Raw genomic sequence first — 21,749 nt, forward strand, 5'->3', positions numbered from 1 at the left:
TTAATATAGTTTATAATTGGGACTCTGTGATATATGCTATAGCAGCTGTCCGTTTAAGGTAGTAAACTCCTGGTGAAAGAAGAGTAGCTTATTGCATGAATTGTTTAATGATTGGGGTTTGACTGTTAAGTGGGCATAGAAAGCACATGATCAACTTACCAGTTCTTCCATTATGATTCTTCACGCACACCATCAGAGTTCTTCTGTAACTGCTATTTATTTTCCTTTTCAAAAAAAAACTGGACAGTTGACTTGAATTTTAATATCAGCCCATGAAGATGTCCACCCACTAACCTAATGGTGAATATTTTAGAGAATCGGGCCAGATGGCTGACTCCTTCTAAGCAATAGCCATTCTATGGTTTTTATGTAACAATAACAGTGACTGTTGACAATGCACAAGTGAGAGGTTAGTGTCTGGAAGTGAAACGTAGGTGTGTCTTTTCAACAATGGGTTCTCTGATGTTCTCTTCCAACTAGTGAATAGTAGGGGAAGGTTTTAGCTTTGATACTTGGAAGTGAGTTAATATATTTTGATTTTAGCAGGGCCATGTGCTTGAGCTCCGAGCCATTGGATTATGACAAAAATAAATTAGACCAAGTCTCTCACCTGATCACTGGCATTTGGTCATCCTAGCCGTGTTCCTGCATGGACTTTGGATAAGATGGTCTTAAATTCTGTCCTCTCTGAATGAATAGAATGAATCAATTCACCACCAAGATTCATAGCCTGAATAATGTTATTCAGGCTACTGGAACCTTTTCTGGAAGTCTATCTGGGAAGTTGATGATGACCTCTGAAAGCAAGTGAAAGGGAAGGAAGAAAGAAAGGCATTCAATTTGAGATTGTTGTAACCAAGTCTGGAGGGTGAATAAATTCCTACCTTTCCATTCCTTGAGATTGGATATGGGATGTTTGAAATGACATGATTCCTCAATTTGATAGTCATTTGACTAATGTAAAAAATTGAAAATATGCTAATTGTATCAAATCAGCATGATCTTGTGTTGCTATTTTTAATAATTTCATTCTTAAAAAATGAAAGGAAAAGTTTGAAGGTGGAATGAGAAAGTTCTAGATCATCACTGAACAGAATATGTTCCTTTGATAGTCTAGAGTTGGTGGAAAGGGTTACTATTCTGGAAATGTCTTTTTTTTTAAACCGCAATCTGTTCTTTTCGCCCCCAGAGATGCTGCTATGGCACTAAGTTCCTTTGATTTTTAAATTCTGTCTGTTTTCTCCAACTTGTAGCAGAAGTAAGGCTCCCTACTGAGTATAAAAAATCTTGTTGAAAGCGTAAATTTGCTATTGCATTTTGCAGGCACTTTGTGCTTCTTCCTCTGTAATAGACAGGCTTATGATCATAACTTTCACGGGAGTTTGTCATGTGATGATTAACTAGGGACGCACAGAAGATCAGAAATTTTGTTGTCAATAAATGTGATGCCATGTACGTTTTAGTATTTGTAGATAACTGAAGGGGATGCTGTTTTTTTATTCAGAATCTCTTCTGAAGCAATTATATTCAGAAATAATAGATTTTGAGAATTATCTTTAATTGGAGTTGAGGGTTGGCAGCCAGAGAAATTAGCTTGGAGTGATTTTGTCTTACTAGTGGCTTCAGATCGAATTTCCAATAATTGATCAATTGATGTGTAGGATGATTGCAGATTGTCCAAAGTAAGGAAATTATATATGTATATACATGTTTGGAAACCTTGACCTCTGAAAGGTAGGTTGTATTTTGTTAGAAATTTGAGGCTTTATTTCAAGTAATGAAAGCAAAATATTTTCCATAGCTGGTACCAGTACATTAAACTAGGATAACTGATCTCATAGTGAATGTTTCCAGAAACTTGATGATGCGAGGACATGATGGATTAAATGATGGAGCAGCCTCAAGGAGCTGAGTGGCCCAATCCTGCCCCTGGCCTGCATGATTGTATGTACGTGTGCTGGCCACTTGCTGATACTTTGCTAAAGGATTAATTCTTCAAATATCAATCTGGACAGTAAGGGTCATGAAATTAGTCCGCAGCTGATCATAATCGTATCCCTGTCAAATGTACGCATCCAGCTAAAGGCTATGGGCTTGCAACCTGTGGTAGAAACAACAATAGGAGATTTATTATCCGTCATTCACTTGGCACTGCCGACGTGCTGTCCCATTTTACAGCTACAATCAACCAAGTCAACTAGAATTTATCTAGGATATTATTCACTGCATTATGGCAGTCAGGAAAGCTTTTATTTTCTAATTGGTCAAGGATCAATTGTATCTTTTTTAAAAAGTAAATCTGAAACTAAGTATAACAAAGTGTGGAGCTGGATGAACACAGCAGGCCAAGCAGCATCTCAGGAGCACAAAAGCTGACATTTCGGGCCTGGACCCTGATGAAGGACCCTGATGAAGGGTCTAGGCCCGAAACGTCAGCTTTTGTGCTCCTGAGATGCTGCTTAGCCTGCTGTGTTCATCCAGCCTCACACTTTGTTATCTTGGATTCTCCAGCATCTGCAGTTTCCATTATCTCTGAAACTAAGTATGCAGTTTTATGAATTAATTTCTTCGTTCCTCTGATCTTATAGGACCTCCAGTGTAATACATTTCAAATACAATTGTACCTGTCAGTATTGTCAAAAAGGGACTCTGGTTTAAATAATGTGAAAATTACAGGATAGTAATTTCTGGTGATAGTGTACTTGACTTACCACATAGATCTATGGAGCTGCTACTTTATGGGCTGACTTAGTTATTTTTAATTCTTGGCCACTTTTGACAGATAAGGTAATTGAACTTTGGAGGGATGCTCAAAATAACCATCCATAACTGTATGGTAACTGTACAAAAAGAAAACAGAGCAATAGAGCCTAACTAGTCCATGCTGACCAGGTGTTCTAAATTAATCTAGTCCCCAGTCTATTCAAGCCCTCCAACCCTGGCAACATCCTTGTCAACATTTTCTGGACCCTTTCAAGTTTCACAACATATGTGCAAGAGTTGCAAAGTTCCAATCAGATGATGCTCATATAGTACGTTAAACAACAAAAGCAGCACTGACGCTCGCATGAGTTCACTGTTTCCTTAGAAATCAATATTAAAAGTTTTTTTTTAAATGTGTGAATGAATCAGAACTGAATAAAGTCAGAGATAATAAAATCAGGTCTATCATTTAACTGAAGAATTTAGATTACATCTTAAACAGTGAATAAAAATTGTTGGCATATGCTAACGTCTTGAGCAGAGGGGAGTTTTTTTCATTTGTGAAAAGCAAATTTCATGATATGCTTTGGTTTACTTTATTATGCTGAAAATGAATAATTTCCTGGGCTGCTATAATTATTATCACCTGTCCTGTGTGGCTGGTTATATTTTGCTTTCCAATTGCTCAGGATTTTTTAAGTCGTCAACAAATTGATTCAGTTTGCACCGTAAGGATTGTATAAAATAATAGTTGCTGAAACTCAATTCTCAGAAAAATGAGTCTGGTTCAAACATGGTAAAACACAGATTTTTATTCTGATGGGTATTAGTTTCTTGATGCATGTTTTTCAAATAATGAATCTTACTAAGCTTACCCTAAACGGTTTAAATCTGTATCCACGAGGTGGTTACAAGAATTGAGGCAAATGCCATTCTGAACTGGACACTTCGAAAGGCAATTATCCCTGCAGCTAGGGAGGTGGCACATAGAAGGGAGAGGACAAAATTCCTACTGATTCACTAATGCTTCCCTTAAAATCCATTAACCTGAATCAATTATAAGAAAATGTAAAATGCTTACATCAATGTGTAATTGCTGTTTTGCGAAATCTGTGAACAAGGTGACTGAAGTCGCTAAGCTCAACTATGGATTAAAACTCTGCAGCATTTGAAAGATGGAAGAAAAGGACTGGTTGCAAGGTTGAGTGCAGGTCAGATATGCTCAATAATCCCTTTCAATTCAAGCATTTTCTTGCCATTTAAAAGAGAACCTGTCTGGTGAATGGACTGGAGGGGTTATAAACTCTGGAGCCAATGGAAAATAAAAACCAAAGTGGTTCACAGCTTCCCTACACTGTTTGTGCAGTTTAACCCCGTTGCTGCAAACACCTTAATCAAAATTTCAGTGCTGGTCATGCATACAAAGCTGCAAAGTACTCGCCTGCATCACATGGGTTAAATCCCCAGTATTGACAGGAATTTTTTACTTGCAAGTAAGAAATTCCTGATAGCCAACATCAAGCTTGTAACATCTTGACGCCTAGGAAATTTTTTTTTCTTGCATTTAGGAATGCATGGAGTTCCCGCAGTTGAAGCCGCTGATATCAGTTTTGAAATAAGGCAAATTCACTGGGCTTGAGCTTTGTCTGCCAAAATTCTATATATGAAATTCCTCTGGTCCGTAACTTAACTGAAAATGTTGATGCGAGTACAAAACAATTATCCCATTTTTGTCTCCCTTGAGAGTTTACATTAAAACTAGCGACAAAATAATTCGACAGTTACTAAATGGGTTACTCTGTAAGCCAGCAAGATCTTTGATCTTCAGTGTTTGTCAATAGGAATTTCTTATTTGCAAGTGAGGAATTCCTGATGACAATGGGCCTTTTGACAGATTTACTTCATGAAACCGCTGCAAACGTGTAAAATTACTTCCATTGATTTTTCACATGAATAGTTATAATGAGTAGAGCACCGTAGTAATAATTGGAAACTGCAGTTGTTTGGGACGAGTGACGATGATTTCATTCTAGTTCATCTCCCAACCCCCACCATTGATGTGCTGCTTGTGTCGGAAGTTACTTTGGGCCCCAGCAATGTCTTTTGAGTGGTTCGGGACTGATAGGAAAGGCGGTATGCAGTCTGGACTTCACATAGGCTTTGAAGAGGACGCAGATGTTACACACAGTCAATTTGCAGTTTACAAAGTTAATCCATCGTACAAATGTAAAAGATTTCAAATGGGTCATGTGTGATATTTAAAACATTAGCTGGTGACCATCACGGAAGCCATAACAAAAATAAATGCAAAAGTGTCCAATTTTCATTTGATATGAGTGCTGTCTTTACAAACAATTTTCTTTTAAATAAACACTGCAAATGGCTACCTTTCACACTTTCCCCACATTGAAAAATATTCAGATGTAATGTCTGTCGGCAACAAGATGTTTCTGTATTTTTGTCCTGATTGTTTTTACACATGCTATAAACAAATGACTTGTTTACCTAAAACAATCAATATATGAGCACTTTTATGTTAATTCTGAGTTGCGTTAAGACCCTGGAAAGTATATTTTGGCTGCAGCTCTATCTGCAATTAGAGATTGGTCAGTGATTATGTGGTTTCTTGTACAGTATGACAGAGCAAGTCATCTTATCATGTGCCATCAGCTTAGTATTTATGCAGATAAAATGTCAGGTATCTTCTCAGGGAATTGCATTATGAATGGGTTGGAAATGCCGACTGTGGCTGGGATCTTCTGGTATCCATTTCTCTGGTCCCATATTTAAAGCCCAGCTGGATGCCATTTTAGATGCTGAACTGTCATGCTGACCTCTCAAATCACTGGCCAGGTGAAACAGCATGTTCTGTTGACATCAATGGTGCTGAGGTTGAGAGTGTGATCAGCAAGTTCCTAGGATTGACGATAAGTCAACCTGTCCTGGACTTCCATGTAGATGTGACAATCAAGAGGCACAAACAACGTCTCCTCTTCCTCGGGTGCCTCACAAGATTTAGCATATCCATAAGGTCCTTCAACAACTTCGACAAATGCACCATTGAAGGCATGCTGCCTGGGTGCCTAATGGCTTGCTTTTGCAACTGCTGTGCCCAGGACCATAAGAAACGACAGAAGGTTGTGTGTACAGCTCAGACCAGCACGGAAGCCAACCTTTCATCCACAGGCACCATTTACACGGCACATTGCCACATAAAGCTTGCTAATGTTGATCTTGCCTAGCACATGCCCTCTGCAATGTCAACTTGTACGCTTTTGTCCATTTTTTTCCTCTAAAACCCTATGATCTGTATGTCCTTGATTACTTTGATCTGTCTGTACTGCTCATAAACAAAGCGTCTCACTATAGTTTGGTATACGTGACAATAAATCGATCAAACTAAAATCAAATGGGAAGAAAACTAAGTTTGTTCTATACTTGAAGCAGAAAGATCTCAAGGTGGTGGCACATTAATAGGAAGTACTCTTCCTAGCTGACAGCTCCAAGATGCTACCCTACCAGCCACAGCTTGGGCACAGTAGCAGCTGGCAGAGCTTCACTAACTCTTACGTTCGTGCAACAGAGCTAGCAACTTTTGCAGACATTTCAATTGTACCTAGTCCTTATCTTTCTCACTGCAGAAAAATGTGGACCAAGACTGGGCTGCAAGGTCTATAACAGGAGTGGCTGGTAAAATGGTCCCAATTTCCTTTTGAGGAGAGGATAGTGACGATTGAGGAAGACCAGGACAGCTCTGTAATGTCAAGGGGATAGTAAAGGACATTCCCATTATCGGGCTTCTTTATTTTATTCATTAATGGGATGAGGGCATCGCTGACCAGGCAGCATTTATTGCCCACCCCTAATTGCCAGAGGGCATTTTAGAGTCAACCGTGCTGCTGTGGGTCTGGAGTCACATGTAGGCTAGACCAGCTAAGGATGGCAGTTTCCTTCCCAAGAGGACATTAGTGAACCAGATGGGTTTTTCCTGACAAATGACCATGAATCCATTGCCAAAATTAAATTCTTAATTCCAGATATTTTATTGAATTCAACTTCCACCATCTGCCCTGGTGGGATTTGAAACTGGGTCCCCAGAAGGTTATCTGGGTCTCTGGATTAACAGTCCAGCAATAATATCACTAGGCCATTGCCTCCCCAAAAGCTGCATCATGCAATACTCCTCTCCAATCATCACCAGTGCTAACTTATTAATGTCCTGTGCAAGGAGATATGAAATACCTCTTTAAAAGTATATTCCTGCAAGGAAGAGAAATTCATTTTTTTAAAAAAAATGAAAAATTATCCATGGTTTAACCAGGAAGTCAAGGATAGCATAAAGGCAAAAACTAGGGCATATTATCCTGCAAATGTTACTGGCTGTCTGGAGGATTGGGAGAACTTTAAACATCAGCAAAGGGTTACTAAAAACACAATCGAAAGAGTTAAGCTGAACTATGAAAGGAAACTAACAGAAAACATGAGCACTGATGCCAAAACCTTCAATAAGTATATAAAAAGGAAGAGAGCAGTGAAAGTAAATTTGGCCCTTTAGAGGATGAAAATGGCAGAGCCGCTAAATAATATTTTGTCCCTGTTTTCAGAGGGGAAGATAATGTCTTCCCAAAACCTGCAGTTACTGTAGTGGAATTTGATGAAATTACTATAACTAGGGAGGAGGTTTTAAGTAAACAGATGGAATTAATGGCAGGTAAGTCCCCTGATGGCCTGCACCGTAACATGTTAAAGGAGGTGCCAGCAGAGATGGTGGATGCATTAGTTACAATATTGCAAAATTCCCCCGATTCTGGAAAGATATTGGTATGCTTCCGGTCCACTAACATCTACACCATTTTTTTTAAATCAAAAAAGGGGATAGGGAAACTATACATCAATTAGTTTGACCTCTAGTGGGGACATCGCTGCAGTCAGTCATAACGGAAGGGATAACTCAACATCTTGAAACAAAAAAGCTCAATTCACCAGTGTCGGCATGGTTTCATGAAGCACTAGACTGCTTGACAAAGTTGCTGCAGTCCCTAGAGGATGTAACCTGCAAAGTGGATAATGGGGATTCGATGGATGTGGTGTATCTAGACGTCCAGAGGGCATTTAACAAGATAAAGAACTTAAGAACATAAGAAATAGGAGCAGGAGTAGGCTGTTCAGCCCTTCAAGCCCGCTCTGCCATTCAATAAGATCATAGCTGATTTTTTTCATGGACCCAGATCCACTTACCCGCGTTCTCACCATATCCCTTAATTCCTTTATTGTTCAAAAAACAATCTACCTTAGCTTTTAAAAAGGTTTACTGAGGTAGCATTATCTACTTCACTGGGCAAGGAATTCCATAAATTAACAACCCTCTGAGTGAAGAAGTTCCTTCTCAATTCGGTCTTAAACCTGCTCCCTCTAATCTTGAGGCTATGCCCTCTCGTCCTAGCTTCACCTGCCAATGGGAACATCCTCTATTCCCTTCATAATTTTATATGTTTCTATAAGATATAATTGCGGTCCCAACACTAATCCCTGAGGCACACCTCTAGTCACTGATTGTCAGTCAGAATAGCACTCATTTACCCCCACTCTTTGCTTCCTGTTAGTCAACCAATCCTTTATCAATGCTAATACTTTACCCCTAATGCCATGCATCCTTATCTTATGCAGCAGTCTCTTGTGTGGCACCTGGTCGAAGGCCTTCGGAAATCTAGGTATACCACATTGACTGGGTCCCCATTCTCCGCCTCGCTCGTAATGTATTCATAGAATTCCAAAGGATTTGTTAAGCATGACCTGCCCTTCAAGAACCTATGCTGCGTCTGCCCAATGGGACAATTTCTATCCAGATGCCTTGCTATTCCTTCCTTAATAATAGACTCAAGCATCTTCCCCACTTCACTGGTTACACTAACTGGTCTATAATTCCCCATCTTTTGTCTATCTCCCTTTTTAAACAGTGGCATCGCATTTGCTGTTTTTCCAATCTGCTGGGACTGCCCCAGAGTCCAGTGAATTTTGGAAAATTACTGCCAGTGAACCTGTTGTTTTTCCCACCATCTCTTTTAGTACCCTGGAATGCATTCCATCAGGGTCAGGAGACTTATCAATCCTTAACTCCATTAGCTTGCCCAACACCACTACTTTTGTAATAATGATTGTTTCCAGGTCCTCACCTACCTTCATCTCTTTGTCAATTACTGGCATCTTATTAGTGTCCTCCACTGTGAAGACCAATACAAAATACCTGTTCAATGCCTCAGCCATTTCATCACATCCCATAACAAAATTCCCCTTATCATCTTCTAAAGGGCTAACACTTACTTTAGCCACTCTTTTTCGTTTTATATACTTAGAAATTTTTGCTGTCTGTCTTTATATTCTGTGCTAGTTTTTTCTCCTAATTCTATCTTGCTTTTCTTTATAGCCCTTTTTGTGGCTTTCTGTAGACCATTAAAATTTTCCCAATCTCCTAGTTTTATGCTGTTTTTGGCCACTTTGTATGCCTTCTCTTTTAATTTGATAGATTCCCTTATTTCCATAGACACCCACAGCAGATTACCCCTTTTCTTACAGTCCTTCCTTTTCACTGGAGTATACTTTTGCTGAGCACTTTGAAAAATTGCTTTGAAAGTCCTCCACTGCTCGTCAACTGTCCCACCATAAAATCTTTGTCTCCAGTCTACTTTTGCCAAGTGCTCCCTCATTCTATTGTAGTCCTCCTTGTTCAAGCATAGGACCCTGGTATTTGATTTTATCTTCACACACTCCATCTGAATTCTGAATTCTAAATTCAATCATACTGTGATCACTCCTCCCAAGAGGATCCCTAACTATGAGGTTGTTAATTATTCCTGTCTCATTACACAGGATCAGATCCAGGATAGCTTGCTCCCTCATCTGTTCCATTACACACTCTTCTAGAAGGCTATCACGGATGCACTCAACGAACTCCTCTTCAAGGCTATCCTGACCAAGCTGTTTTGACCAGCCTACATTTAGATTAAAATCCTCCATGAAAGTTGCTGTACCATTTTTACAGGCATTAGTTATTTCTTTGTTTATTGCCCACCCCAATGTGATGTTATTATTTGGTGGCCTGTACACTGCGCCTATCAGTGACTTTTTCCTCTTAGAATTTCTAATTTCCTCCCAGATGGATTCAACCTCATTCTCCATAGAACCTATATCGTCTCTCAGCAACGCCCTGATGTCGTCCTTGAATATCAGAGCTACACCACCTCCCTTACCTTCCCGTCTGTCCTTCTGAATAGTCTGGTACCCCTGGATATTTAACTCCCAGTTGTGGCCATCCTGTAACCATGTCTCGGTAATGGCTACCAAATCATATTCATTTATGATGATTTGTGCCGTTAACTCATCAAACTTGTTACGAATGCCACAAGCATGCAGGTAAAGAGCCTTTATGCTAGCTTCCTTGCCCTCATGATTTTCACCATCTCCAATAATATCCCCTGAGTTATGCTTCCTTTTGTGCTTCATTCATAGTCTGCCTTGAACTTAAACCCTCCTGTACACATGCTAACCTGCAGCTTACCTTTTTATTTATCATCATGCTCCCCGTAGTTTTCCCTTTTCCTTCCCCTCGACTCACTAATTTAAAGTCCTAGTGACCACCCTATTTATACTTTTCGCTAGAACACTGGTTCAGATTGGTTCAGGTGGAGACTGTCCTATCAATACAGATTCTACACCCCCCCCTCCCCTACCCAACCCTGTTTCCAAAGCTGATGCCAATGCCCCATGAAATGGAACCCCTTTTTCCCCAAACCACGTGTTTCCCCTTAGCCACGTGTTTACTTCCCTAATTTTCTTATCCCTAAGCCAATTTGCATGTGACTTGAGCAGTAATCCAGAGATTATGATCCTCGAGGACCTGTTCCTTAATTTCGTTCCTAGTGCTTGATAATCCCCAAACAGGTCCCCCATCCTAACCTTGCCTATGTTGTTCATCCCAATGTGGACCACAACAACTGGATCCTCCCCCTCCTGCTCCAATATCCTTTCAAGCCGGTCAGAGATGTCCTGCACCCTGGCACCGGGCAGGTAACACACCATGCAGGACTCCCGATCTGGCTTGCAAAGGATACTATCTATCCCTCTAACTATAGAATCCCCTATAACTACCACTTGTCTTTGTGCTCCCGCCTCTTGAATGGTCTTCTGCACCATGGTGCCGTGGTGAGCTGGCTCATCCTCCCCGCAGCCCTTTTCCTCATCCCCACAGGGAGCAAGTGTCTCGTACCTGTTGGATAAGGTCAAGAGCTGAGGCTCCTCCACTCCTGAACTCGGGATCCCCCTACCTGCCTCACTTGCAGTCACACCCTGTCGTCCCTGATCACTAACTGAATTTGAATTACTTAATCTACCATGTGTGACTGCCTCCTGAAACTAGCATCCAGGTAACTCTCCCCTTCTCGGATGTGCCGCAGTGTTTGAAGCTCAAATTTCAGGTCTTCAACTCTGAACCAGAGTTCTTCCAACAACCAACACTTGCTGCAGATGTGGTCACTGCTGTTCACAATGGGATCAGCCAGCTCCCACATCATAGAGCTACAGCACAGCACAACACCTGCCCAGCCATCTCTACTTAGTTAATTACTTTATGACTTTAGCGAGTTTTGAGAAGATTTGTAGCTCAGGTTGAGGTTCTGGATGTGAGTTTGCTCGCTGAGCTGGAAGGTTAGTTTTCAGACGTTTCGTCACCATTCTAGGTAACATCATCAGTGAGCCTCTGACGAAGCGTTGGTGTTATGTCCCGCTTTCTATTTATCTGGTTAGGTTTCCTTGGGTTGGTGTTGTCATTTCCTGCGTTGGTGATGTCATTTCCTGTTCTTTTTCTCAGGGGATGGTAGATTGATTTGGAGCCAATGTGTTTGTTGATGGAGTTCCAGCTGGAATACCATGCTTCTCGGAATTCTCGTGCGTGTCTCTGTTTGGCTTGTCTGAGGATGGATGTGTTGTCCCAATCAAAGTGGTGTCCTTCCTCATCTGTATGTAAGGATACGAGTGATAGTGGGTCATGTCGTTTTGTGGCTAGTTGATGTTCCTGTATCCTGGTTGTCCAAAAAATGAACGTCATCTACAAAATACCTTGCAAGAACTTTGACAAACACTACATTGGACAAACCGGCAGAAAGCTAGCCACCAGGATACACGAACATCAACTAGCCACAAAACGACATGACCCACTATCACTCATATCCTTACATACAGATGAGGAAGGACACCACTTTGATTGGGACAACACATCCATCCTCGGACAAGCCAAACAGAGACATGCACGAGAATCCCTAGAAGCATGGCATTCCAACCGGAACTCCATCAACAAACACATTGATTTGGAGCCAATCTACCATCCCCTGAGAAAAAAGAACAGGAAATGACATCACCAACCCAAGGAAACCTAACCAGATAAATAGAAAGCGGGACGTAACACCAGCGCTTCGTCGGAGGCTCACTGATGATGTTACCTAGAATGGTGACGAAACGTCTGAAAACTAACCTTCCAGCTCAGCGAGCAAACTCACATCCAGAACTTTATTACTTTATATAAATTTACGAGTTAAATATTTTCTAATACTTCTCTGCTATGGTCTTTTTCAAATAACCAATTTATAGATAGATAAAAAATGTAAATTTTTAAACAATTACAAGATACAGAAAAAATAGAAAAACCTTACCTTACCAACAAACTGCTGAGCCCTTTTTAATTTTATAGAGGAGGAGGAGGAGGGCGGGTGGAAGACACTACACGTGTAGCGTCTCAGGTTCAGCCACTGCCCAAATATATTCCCGGCAGCCCCCGGTCCTCGCTTTTGCCTCTCCCTCTGCTGCTGAAAAATGAGTCACTTGAGGTAAGACTTTTATAATCAAAACACTTACCTTTCCAGGCTGCCCTTGCACTTCCTCCTTGACTCCCACCACTGAACCAACTGAAAAAGATGCTGCATAACAGACTGATTGATTGAAAAGATTAGATCCTGGGGTTTAGCAGTAGAGGATTGGCTGGCTGACTGACAGCAAAGGTTTCAGACAAATGGGACTTTCAGTGGATGGTGAACTGTAACTTTCGGGGTGGTGCAGGGTTCAGTTCTCGGACCTCAACTATTTGCAATCTATATAAATGATCTGCAAGCTGGGGCAGAGTGTACCATAACAAAAACGACCGATAATACGAAAATAGCTGGGGAAGCGGGCAGTGATGAGGATATAGTGTTTTCCAGATACATGTTGATAGGCAAGGAGTATGGGCCAGAATCTGGCAGATGTGGTGAAGTGTGTGATTTGCCCTTTTATTTTTCCACTCAAAATGAACAATTATCATTTAAAAGGGAAGTCTATTTAAAGTGAGTGTTTGCAGAGAGATCTGGGCGACTTTGCAAGAGTTGTAAAAAGTGGGTATGAAGGTGCAGAGTGTAATAAACACAAATGGAATCCTGGCATTTATTGTAAAAGGACTGGATTATAAAAGTAAAGAAGTGTTGCTAGAACTATGTAAAGCATTAGTGAGACCACACCTGGAGTACTGTCTGGTTTTGGTCTCCTTACTTGAGAAAGAACTTGGTGGCACTAGAGGTAGTTGAGCGGCGGTTCCCAGGTCAATTCCAGGGATGAAGGGCTGCTGTATAGGGATGATTGAATAGCTTGGGCTTATACTTGCTGGAGTTTAGAAAAGTGGGATCTGAAATGCTAAAGGGGGATTGGTAATGTGGACACTGAACAGAGGTTTGCCCTTGTGGGATAGCCTTGAACAAGGGATCCTAGATATAGAGTGCGAGGAGGTAGGTTCAAAACTGGATGAGGAGAACATACTTCTATGAGGGTTGTGAATCTGTGGAACTCAATAATCAGAGTGTAGTGGAGGCAGAATCAATCAACAGATTGAAGAAAGAAATTAGATATGCTTCTGATGAAAAGCAGGAAAAAGAGCTATGGGGAGCAGGCAGGAAAGTGGAACTGAGACTAGGACAAGATCAGCCCCGATCATGTTAAATGGTAAAGCATGTTCGAAGGGCTGAATTTACTACTCGCGCTCCTAATTCCTATGTTCCAGTAAGCTTTTATCCATCGTTTCTAATTTTGTTTCTCTTGTAGTGCAGACACTAGTGGCAGCCAAGGAACTCTTCCAGAAGGAAGAAGCCACAATATGAATCCCTCAGTGACAGATTCACCTTCTATAAGTGTCTCTTTGGAATCGACTCCACAGCATGTCACTGACATGGCTGCACAGCTGCTTGAGGAAAGAAATAAGGTCCCTGACACTCCAAGATCACCAGAGTCTAGGCACCTGCCTTGACCCATGCAGAAGACATACTCCTACTCTCTGACGTAACGGGCACGCATGACTTAGAGACAGAGATATGCCAGAGGCACTTGTTGGCTGTAATGAAAGATGGAGAAATCCTTCAACATTCTCACTGTCATGTGCGCAAGCACCTGATGGTCTCCCATGGGAAGGACATTTGCGCACACACTCTCACCCATCACTCTAGCTCAGCTTCAATAAGGAGGCAATAGGAGATCAAGGACCTTGACTCAATTCCAGGTGCCCCTTCATCTCAGGTGGTGGTGAGAGACAGGCAAGCGGAGGAGGAGCAAGTAGACATTTTCTTGAGACACTCTGGTGTATCTGTCTGACACCCTGCGACATATAATTCCAGCTGAGGAGGGTTAACTTGCAATGTGGCAGGAGACCGTCTGTCAATCTGAGTGCTCTTGGCTAAAAGATACAATTTCACAGTGCAGGCTTCCTACACCCCAGCTGTGGAAATCAGGATTGCACCTAGACTCAGTGGGAAGGGGATGTGGGGAGAAGAGATATTGAGAGTAAATAAGTGTTACATCATTGTAAATAAACCGTCGCTTATCTTCACAAGCACTATAATGATGGCTGCTGTCTTAGTAGTATGGGAGCTGACTCAGTCAGAGATGTGGAACCCCTTTTGACATCTCAAGAAAAATGTAATTGCCAAAAATTGCTAATCTCTTACAAGCAACCAAATCTTTGACTGCAGAGATAACTTTGTATTTGGGAATCTGAATCTTTTGAGGAATGATTTGGAGTTTAGAAGAATGAGAGGTGATTTTATTTGAACAATGCAGTATTTTCAGCGGGCTTAACAGGATAGTTGTGAAGAAATCATAGGTTGGGAAGTATTGATGTACGAACAGACGTGGGTGTCCTTGTACAGCAGCCACTGAAAGCCAAGGTGTAGGTGCAACAAGCATTCAGAATGGCAAGTGTCATGTTTATCTTCATTGCTGGGGGGATTGGAGTACAGGAGTAAGGCCATCTTACTGCAGCTGTGCTGGATCTTTGGTGAGACCATACTTGGAGTATTGCGTACAGTGTTGGTCTCTACCTAGCTTAAAAAAACACTTCCAAAGGGGAAACAAAGATTTATCAGACTGATTCCTGAAAGGGCAGGTCTTTCACATGAGCAAAGATTGCATCAACCAGGCTTGCATTGACTGGAGATTGAGTGAGTGGGGAGAGGATCTTATTGAAACATGTAAAATTATGTTGCCTGAGCAGACTGGTTGCAGGGATAAGATTTCCTCTGACTCTGGACCCCAAGACAGTGGGTCACTACAACATAAGATGTAGGAGCAGAAGAAGGTCGTTTGGTCTTTTGAGTCTGCCCTGTCATTCAACGAGATTGAGACTAATTTGATAACCCCGAACACTTGCTGTGTCTTTTCCCGATAATAAGACTTGGCCTATAAGGACCTCTGCAGTACAGAATTTACAGATTCACTACCCTCAGAAGAAGTTCCTTCTTTCTCTCTTTACTAGCTGTGTAGACTTTAACCGTGAGTTAATACCCTCTGGCCCTGGACTAACTCAAAAGGGAAAACTACCCTTGGACATTTACTCTGTTAAGACCCCTAAAAATCTTGCATGTTTCAATAAAGTCACCTCTTATTCTCCCAAACACTGAGTAAGGGGCCACCCTCTCCTCAGATAGGAAGTGTCTTCCTACCCAAGATCAACCTAACGAACCTTCTTTGGACTGCCTCGAATGCAATGAATTTTTGTTTAGCCCATACCTTGAGACAGCAATTTCAGACAGAGATGTGGCAAAGGCGACCCTGCATAATTATCTACCACATAAACCAGTGTAGATTAAAGCTCCTGAATAGGTTTACGAGTGAAATTGTTTTCTATGCGCTTTATAAGGGGGTGCAGACACATGCAAGATAGGAAGAAGGTATATGTTGACTGCCCCTTTTATAGCATTATGGTTTGGAGAGAGAAGCTGCACAAAGCATTTCCTCTCAATTTAAACACAGTTATTGAGGATGTTCGTGCACATTGTCATACCTCAGTTGGTAAGAGTGCACAGATAATGAAGCCACAATATTACCTACCCAATTAAACCACCAAGATGACTAATTAGCTTGACTGACTGTAAAGGTACCTATTGAATTTGTTTCATCACTCTGTGAGATCATGGTTGAGCTGATAATCCTCAACTGCTCTTCCTTCAGTCATCCTATTGTCTGTTCCTCAATGGCTCTGGTGGAAGTATGAATAGCATAATAGCTAATTTCACAAATTTCTTCCGGATTTGATGAATCACATTTGAAAGAGGCTAGCTCATCCAGCATACAAGCAATTCACATCTTGTTTCATCATTTGAGAAAATAACTGTGTTTACCATTGCCATTATTTTGGTGAAACCCAATACAGTCTGGGTGACCACTTTGCAGAACACCTCCACCCTGTCAGTAGGAATGTGCCTAACCTCCAAATTGCTTGCCACTCCATTAAGCCACCTGGCTTTCACAGTAACATTTCTGCCCTGGGCCTGCCTCAATGTCCCAACGCAGCACCACATAAAGTTTGAGGAATAAAGCCTCATTTTCTGCTTGGACACTTCACAGCCTTTTCGACTTGAATTCTACAGCTTCAGAGCCTGATCTCATAATGTTTGTCCTCTAATTTTGTTACATTCTTAACCCTTTCACATCCCTGCTCCACCCCACCACGGGTTTATCTTGTTTGTACCTTGTTGCCAAATCGTTTACTACACTCCTAGCGAAGAGGACCCTTCTGCATTTCAATTTTCACACTTTTACATCTGTTTCTCTTTCACCCTGATGAGCAGGCTCGTTGTCTTTTGGACTGCACCTCCACATCACTTGGTTACGGTTCTGCCAAAAGTATAAAAGAATTTAAGGCAATTTTCCAGTCTTTCTCTGTTTTTTGATTTTTATTTCAGATTTTTAGTATCCACGGTGTTTTCCTTTTATTTGTTATCTGCAATATTCTGGACAATACTCTTAATCAACTTCCCGAAAATCTATCTGATTATCATCACAACCAGGAGCATACTGCGTGCAAATTAGTTATCATGTTTCTTACATTTCAACAGCGAATGTAGGAAATGTGAAACCAATACTTCAAAAATATTTCATTGGCTATAAAATGTTTTGAGATGTCCAGTAGTTGTGAAAAATGGTAAAGAAATAATTCAAATATTCTTTTCCGTAATGTATTGTAAAGTATTTGTTGGCAATTGCTACTTGGTGTGAAACTACTACCAACAAGGCAAATGCAGCACTTGGATTGTTGCTCCTGGTTAATTTGACACAACAGAAAAAAATTTTCACCTTGTCCAGATTACCAGCAAGTTTAAGTTGTATACATTGTCAAGCGCAATACCGACAAAGAACATCAATGTCCACAAAGAGCTCCAAAGAGAGGCCAAAGATATAACATCAGGACTTAGTTTTTATAGTTCCGAGGATTGGTTCCAAACCAATTATTTTTGTGTAAGAAAAGGCAGGAGCCAAATGCTCAGGTGAACTGACGCTGTGTGTAAGTTGGTTATCTAATGTAAGCCGTGGGGCAAAGAAATGTAAAAATGAAGTGATGTACATTAAAACCAGAATATATAATGCTCACCATCCCACCTCCTTACCAAATTGTCGGAATTGAAAAGAAACTGACAGGAAAAGCAGTTACAGACGTCCTAATTAACACTGCAAAGTGCAGTATAATGACTTGCTTAAAATGGGTTTGAAAGTAAAAGTATGGACCAAGATTATCAAAATCTCTTGAGCACAACTTCCCTGTTGCCAGAAGACATCTGCAGAAAAGAGTTAGGGTTGAAAAGCACAGACATGCACCTGAATGTCGGCCCTCGAAGTTTTGCTTTTGTTCCTTAAAGAATTTGGAAGTATTGATGGAATAATTGCTCTCATAAAATTGAAGTTGTTTGTTAGAGCCCAAAATGACTGAGAACGTAAGTGATCTGTACGACGATGTACTTGATGAGCTAAACACCCTTTCCTTACAATTTTGGTGTGTTTTGCAAGTGAAAGGCAAATACACTTGGGACGAAATCTCCATTGGTTTTGTAACACTTTAGGGGAGCTCATGGTCACAATGACCTGATGTAAGCAGTTGACCATTTGCTAGCATTCCTCATAGAGTTTGTTGAGTTTAAGATGTGCTAATCTTGATGTGATGCACTAATTACAGAAAAAAAATACAAGATGAGTCACAGATGAGAATGTTTTGTCAATCCCAAAGCCATTCTCTCAAATATAGGAGTATGGATCCTACCATTTTGGGGGAGAGGACTGTTCATCCCTGATGTCTTGTATCCTTTGGTGGTTGCCCAGTAGCAGCTGCTTCCTGTCACTTGTGAATGATGTCCATTTTTGTTATGCTTTCTATGCTACCAAGAGGTCATGTTCTTCCTTTAAACACAGTACCCATTGTCCTTCTCCCATGCACTATATCTCACCCTGTAGACAGGCAATCTCTTGTCAGAAATGAAAATCCAGTTGAAGTTGTATCAAATCTTCCTTTCATTCCAAACGAAATAACCGAATACATTGGATTGAGGATGCCATAGAGCACATAACTTGGAAGGAACAGGTTTACTTGCCTGCTAATCCCACGCTTTTGAGTTCTGATTACTGTAAGTTTAGCATGGCGATAACACCCACCTTCTCCGGGGGTCCTTGATACGCTATCATCACATTAATATTGCCTGTGTTGAATTTTCCATCATGGTTTTCAATAGGGGCTGATATTTAAATTTGTCCCTCAAAGTATTATTTTCTTAGGTTTCTAAATGATCTCTCCTCTCTTCAAATTTGCAGATGTCAATGAATGTGATGACAACAATGGCGGCTGTCAGCAAATCTGTGTGAATACCATGGGTAGCTATGAATGCCAATGTAAAGAAGGGTTCTTTCTGAGTGATAACCAGCATACCTGCATCCATCGATCCAATGGTGAGTCTGATTGTGCCAGAGTAGATACTTGCATCATCTAGGCTGGGAAGGAGGGGAATGAGAAACAAACGTGCTATTGAGGTTGATGGCTCTCATGCCATATGTTGTGTTAGAGTTCTGTCACTAAGTACAGTGTAGAATCCGAGTTTTGTGAGAAAATTGTCCTGCTGCTGAACAAGATATCTTTTTTCAGTGATTTATTAAAAGTATTGATGCAGCATGACAGTTTGATTTTTATCCTGTTTTGAGATAACAGTTGTAACTAAAATATACATTAAAAAACTTCATGTTCTGAGTAGCTTTTGAGAGTTATAATTTGAAATGCAAGGAAAATAATCATGTGCAAACTGCATTAATGAAGAAGTTTTCTTTTTGCTTTGTTGGTATGAATTGTTCACTTAATTATAGTGCACAATGTCATTTTAAGGCTTTATAATGTTGAGTATGATTTTTAACTGGTGTGTTCAAAGTTTCAGGTCCTAAGTTTCAGTAGTATGCTTTGATTTTCTCTGTACAAGTGTGAATGCTGGAACATTGGTAAGTCTTAGTGATCTACGCACCAGTCTAGCTTCCCATGCCTCTTGTCACACGGATTTGCAGCCCTCTTCTGTACCAGTTGCTCTGAAGAGTTATGTTTTCCCTCTCCTACTTTCAGTTATCCTACAAGGTGCTTGAAAGTACTATTCTTGTTTTAAAACAAATGTTGTCAACTGCTGCGTGACAGTGAACTTTTAATTTTTCTTTCAGCGCTTTTTGGACTGTGAAATGCTGTCTTGAATTTTAATTATTTTAATCATCAAGCAGCAATGATCCTGCAAGCTTTTCAAGTTCCCTTTTCTAAATATGTGTTTTTATTTGACCCTTGATACAAACAGGAGAGATTGCTGCACCGTTTTTTTGTAAAACAGCAACGCATTAAAAAAAGTGAGGCTGGATGAACACAGCAGGCCAAGCAGCATCTCAGGAGCACTAAAGCTGACGTTTCGGGCCTAGACCCTTCATCAGAGAGGGGGATGGGGTGAGGGTTCTGGAATAAATAGGGAGAGAGGGGGAGGCGGACCGAAGATGGAGAGTAAAGAAGATAGGTGGAGAGAGTATAGGTGGGGAGGTAGGGAGGGGATAGGTCAGTCCAGGGAAGACGGACAGGTCAAGGAGGTGGGATGAGGTTAGTAGGTAGATGGGGGTGCGGCTTGGGGTGGGAGGAAGGGATGGGTGAGAGGAAGAACCGGTTAGGGAGGCAGAGACAGGTTGGCCTGGTTTTGGGATGCAGTGGGTGGGGTGGAAGAGCTGGGCTGGTTGTGTGGTGCAGTGGAGGGAGGGGACGAACTGGGCTGGTTTAGGGATGCAGTAGGGGAAGGGGAGATTTTGAAACTGGTGAAGTCCACATTGATACCATTAGGCTGCAGGGTCAAGACATTTTTCCATCCCCACCCCTGTCTGCTTTCCGGAGAGACCACTCTCTCCGTGACTCCCTTGTTCGCTCCACACTGCCCTCCAACGCCACCACACCCGGCACCTTCCCCTGCAACCGCAGGAAATGCTACACTTGCCCCCACACCACCTCCCTCACCCCTATCCCAGGCCCCAAGATGACATTCCACATTAAGCAGAGGTTCACCTGCACATCTGCCAATGTGGTATACTGCATCCACTGTACCCGGTGTGGCTTCCTCTACATTGGGGAAACCAAGCGGAGGCTTGGGGACTGCTTTGCAGAACACCTCCGCTCAGTTCGCAACAAACAACTGCACCTCCCAGTCGCAAACCATTTCCACTCCCCCTCCCATTCTTTAGATGACATGTCCATCATGGGCCTCCTGCAGTGCCACAATGATGCCACCCGAAGGTTGCAGGAACAGCAACTCATATTCCGCCTGGGAACCCTGCAGCCCAATGGTATCAATGTGGACTTCACCAGTTTCAAAATCTCCCCTTCCCCAACTGCATCCCTAAACCAGCCCAGTTCGTCCCCTCCCCCCACTGCACCACACAACCAGCCCAGCTCTTCCCCCCCCCACCCACTGCATCCCAAAACCAGTCCAACCTGTCTCTGCCTCCCTAACCGGTTCTTCCTCTCACCCATCCCTTCCTCCTACCCCAAGCCGCACCCCCATCTACCTACTAACCTCATCCCACCTCCTTGACCTGACCTTCCCTGGACTGACCTATCCCCTCCCTACCTCCCCACCTCTACTCTCTCCACCTATCTTCTTTACTCTCCATCTTCGGTCCGCCTCCCCCTCTCTCCCTATTTATTCCAGTTCCCTCTCCCCATCCACCTCTCTGATGAAGGGTGTAGGCCTGAAACGTCAGCTTTTGTGCTCCTGAGATGCTGCTTGGCCTGCTGTATTCATCCAGCCTCACATTTTATTATCTTGGAATTCTCCAGTATCTGCAGTTCCCATTATCTCTAACGCATTAAAAAAACTTCCTCTTCATACAGTAGAATTACTTCTGACAAAAGTCTGGACACTAAGGATCTGTATTACTGTGAAATACAGTAGAATAGTCCACAAGGTGTGTGTAAAAATGTTTAAGACTCCATAAAATAATTGAACACATTCATCGCTTCATAAATTTCCTTTACACATTGCGGTGTGAATGCACGTATGATGTGTCTCGCTGTCTTGTAGAAAATTGGCTATTAACTTGTCCATTGTTCAATGTTAGTAAAATAGATTGTGAAGTTTCTGTGTATATGAAACTATTGCATGGATAAGTGAAGTGTTGTATATTGAAGTTTGCATTTAATTCTTGATTTCAAAGTTATC

At 41.6% G+C, this 21,749-nt stretch overlaps 1 protein-coding gene across 3 annotated transcripts in view; it reads left to right on the plus strand.

The window, feature by feature from the left end:
• scube1 (signal peptide, CUB domain, EGF-like 1) overlaps nt 1–21,749 on the plus strand; it is a 271,582-nt gene that overhangs the window by 69,055 nt on the left and 180,778 nt on the right. For all 3 annotated transcript variants that reach the window (XR_007249346.2, XM_048548867.2, XM_048548868.2), the window contains exon 4: nt 18,844–18,978. Coding sequence is in view for 2 of the 3 variants with exons in the window: in XM_048548867.2 (XP_048404824.1) it covers nt 18,844–18,978 (135 nt within the window). In the remaining variant the exon portion in view is untranslated. The remainder of the gene's footprint in view (nt 1–18,843; nt 18,979–21,749) is intronic.

Source organism: Stegostoma tigrinum, chromosome 18 (genome assembly GCF_030684315.1).
Source record: "Stegostoma tigrinum isolate sSteTig4 chromosome 18, sSteTig4.hap1, whole genome shotgun sequence".
Classification (NCBI taxonomy): domain Eukaryota; kingdom Metazoa; phylum Chordata; class Chondrichthyes; order Orectolobiformes; family Stegostomatidae; genus Stegostoma; species Stegostoma tigrinum.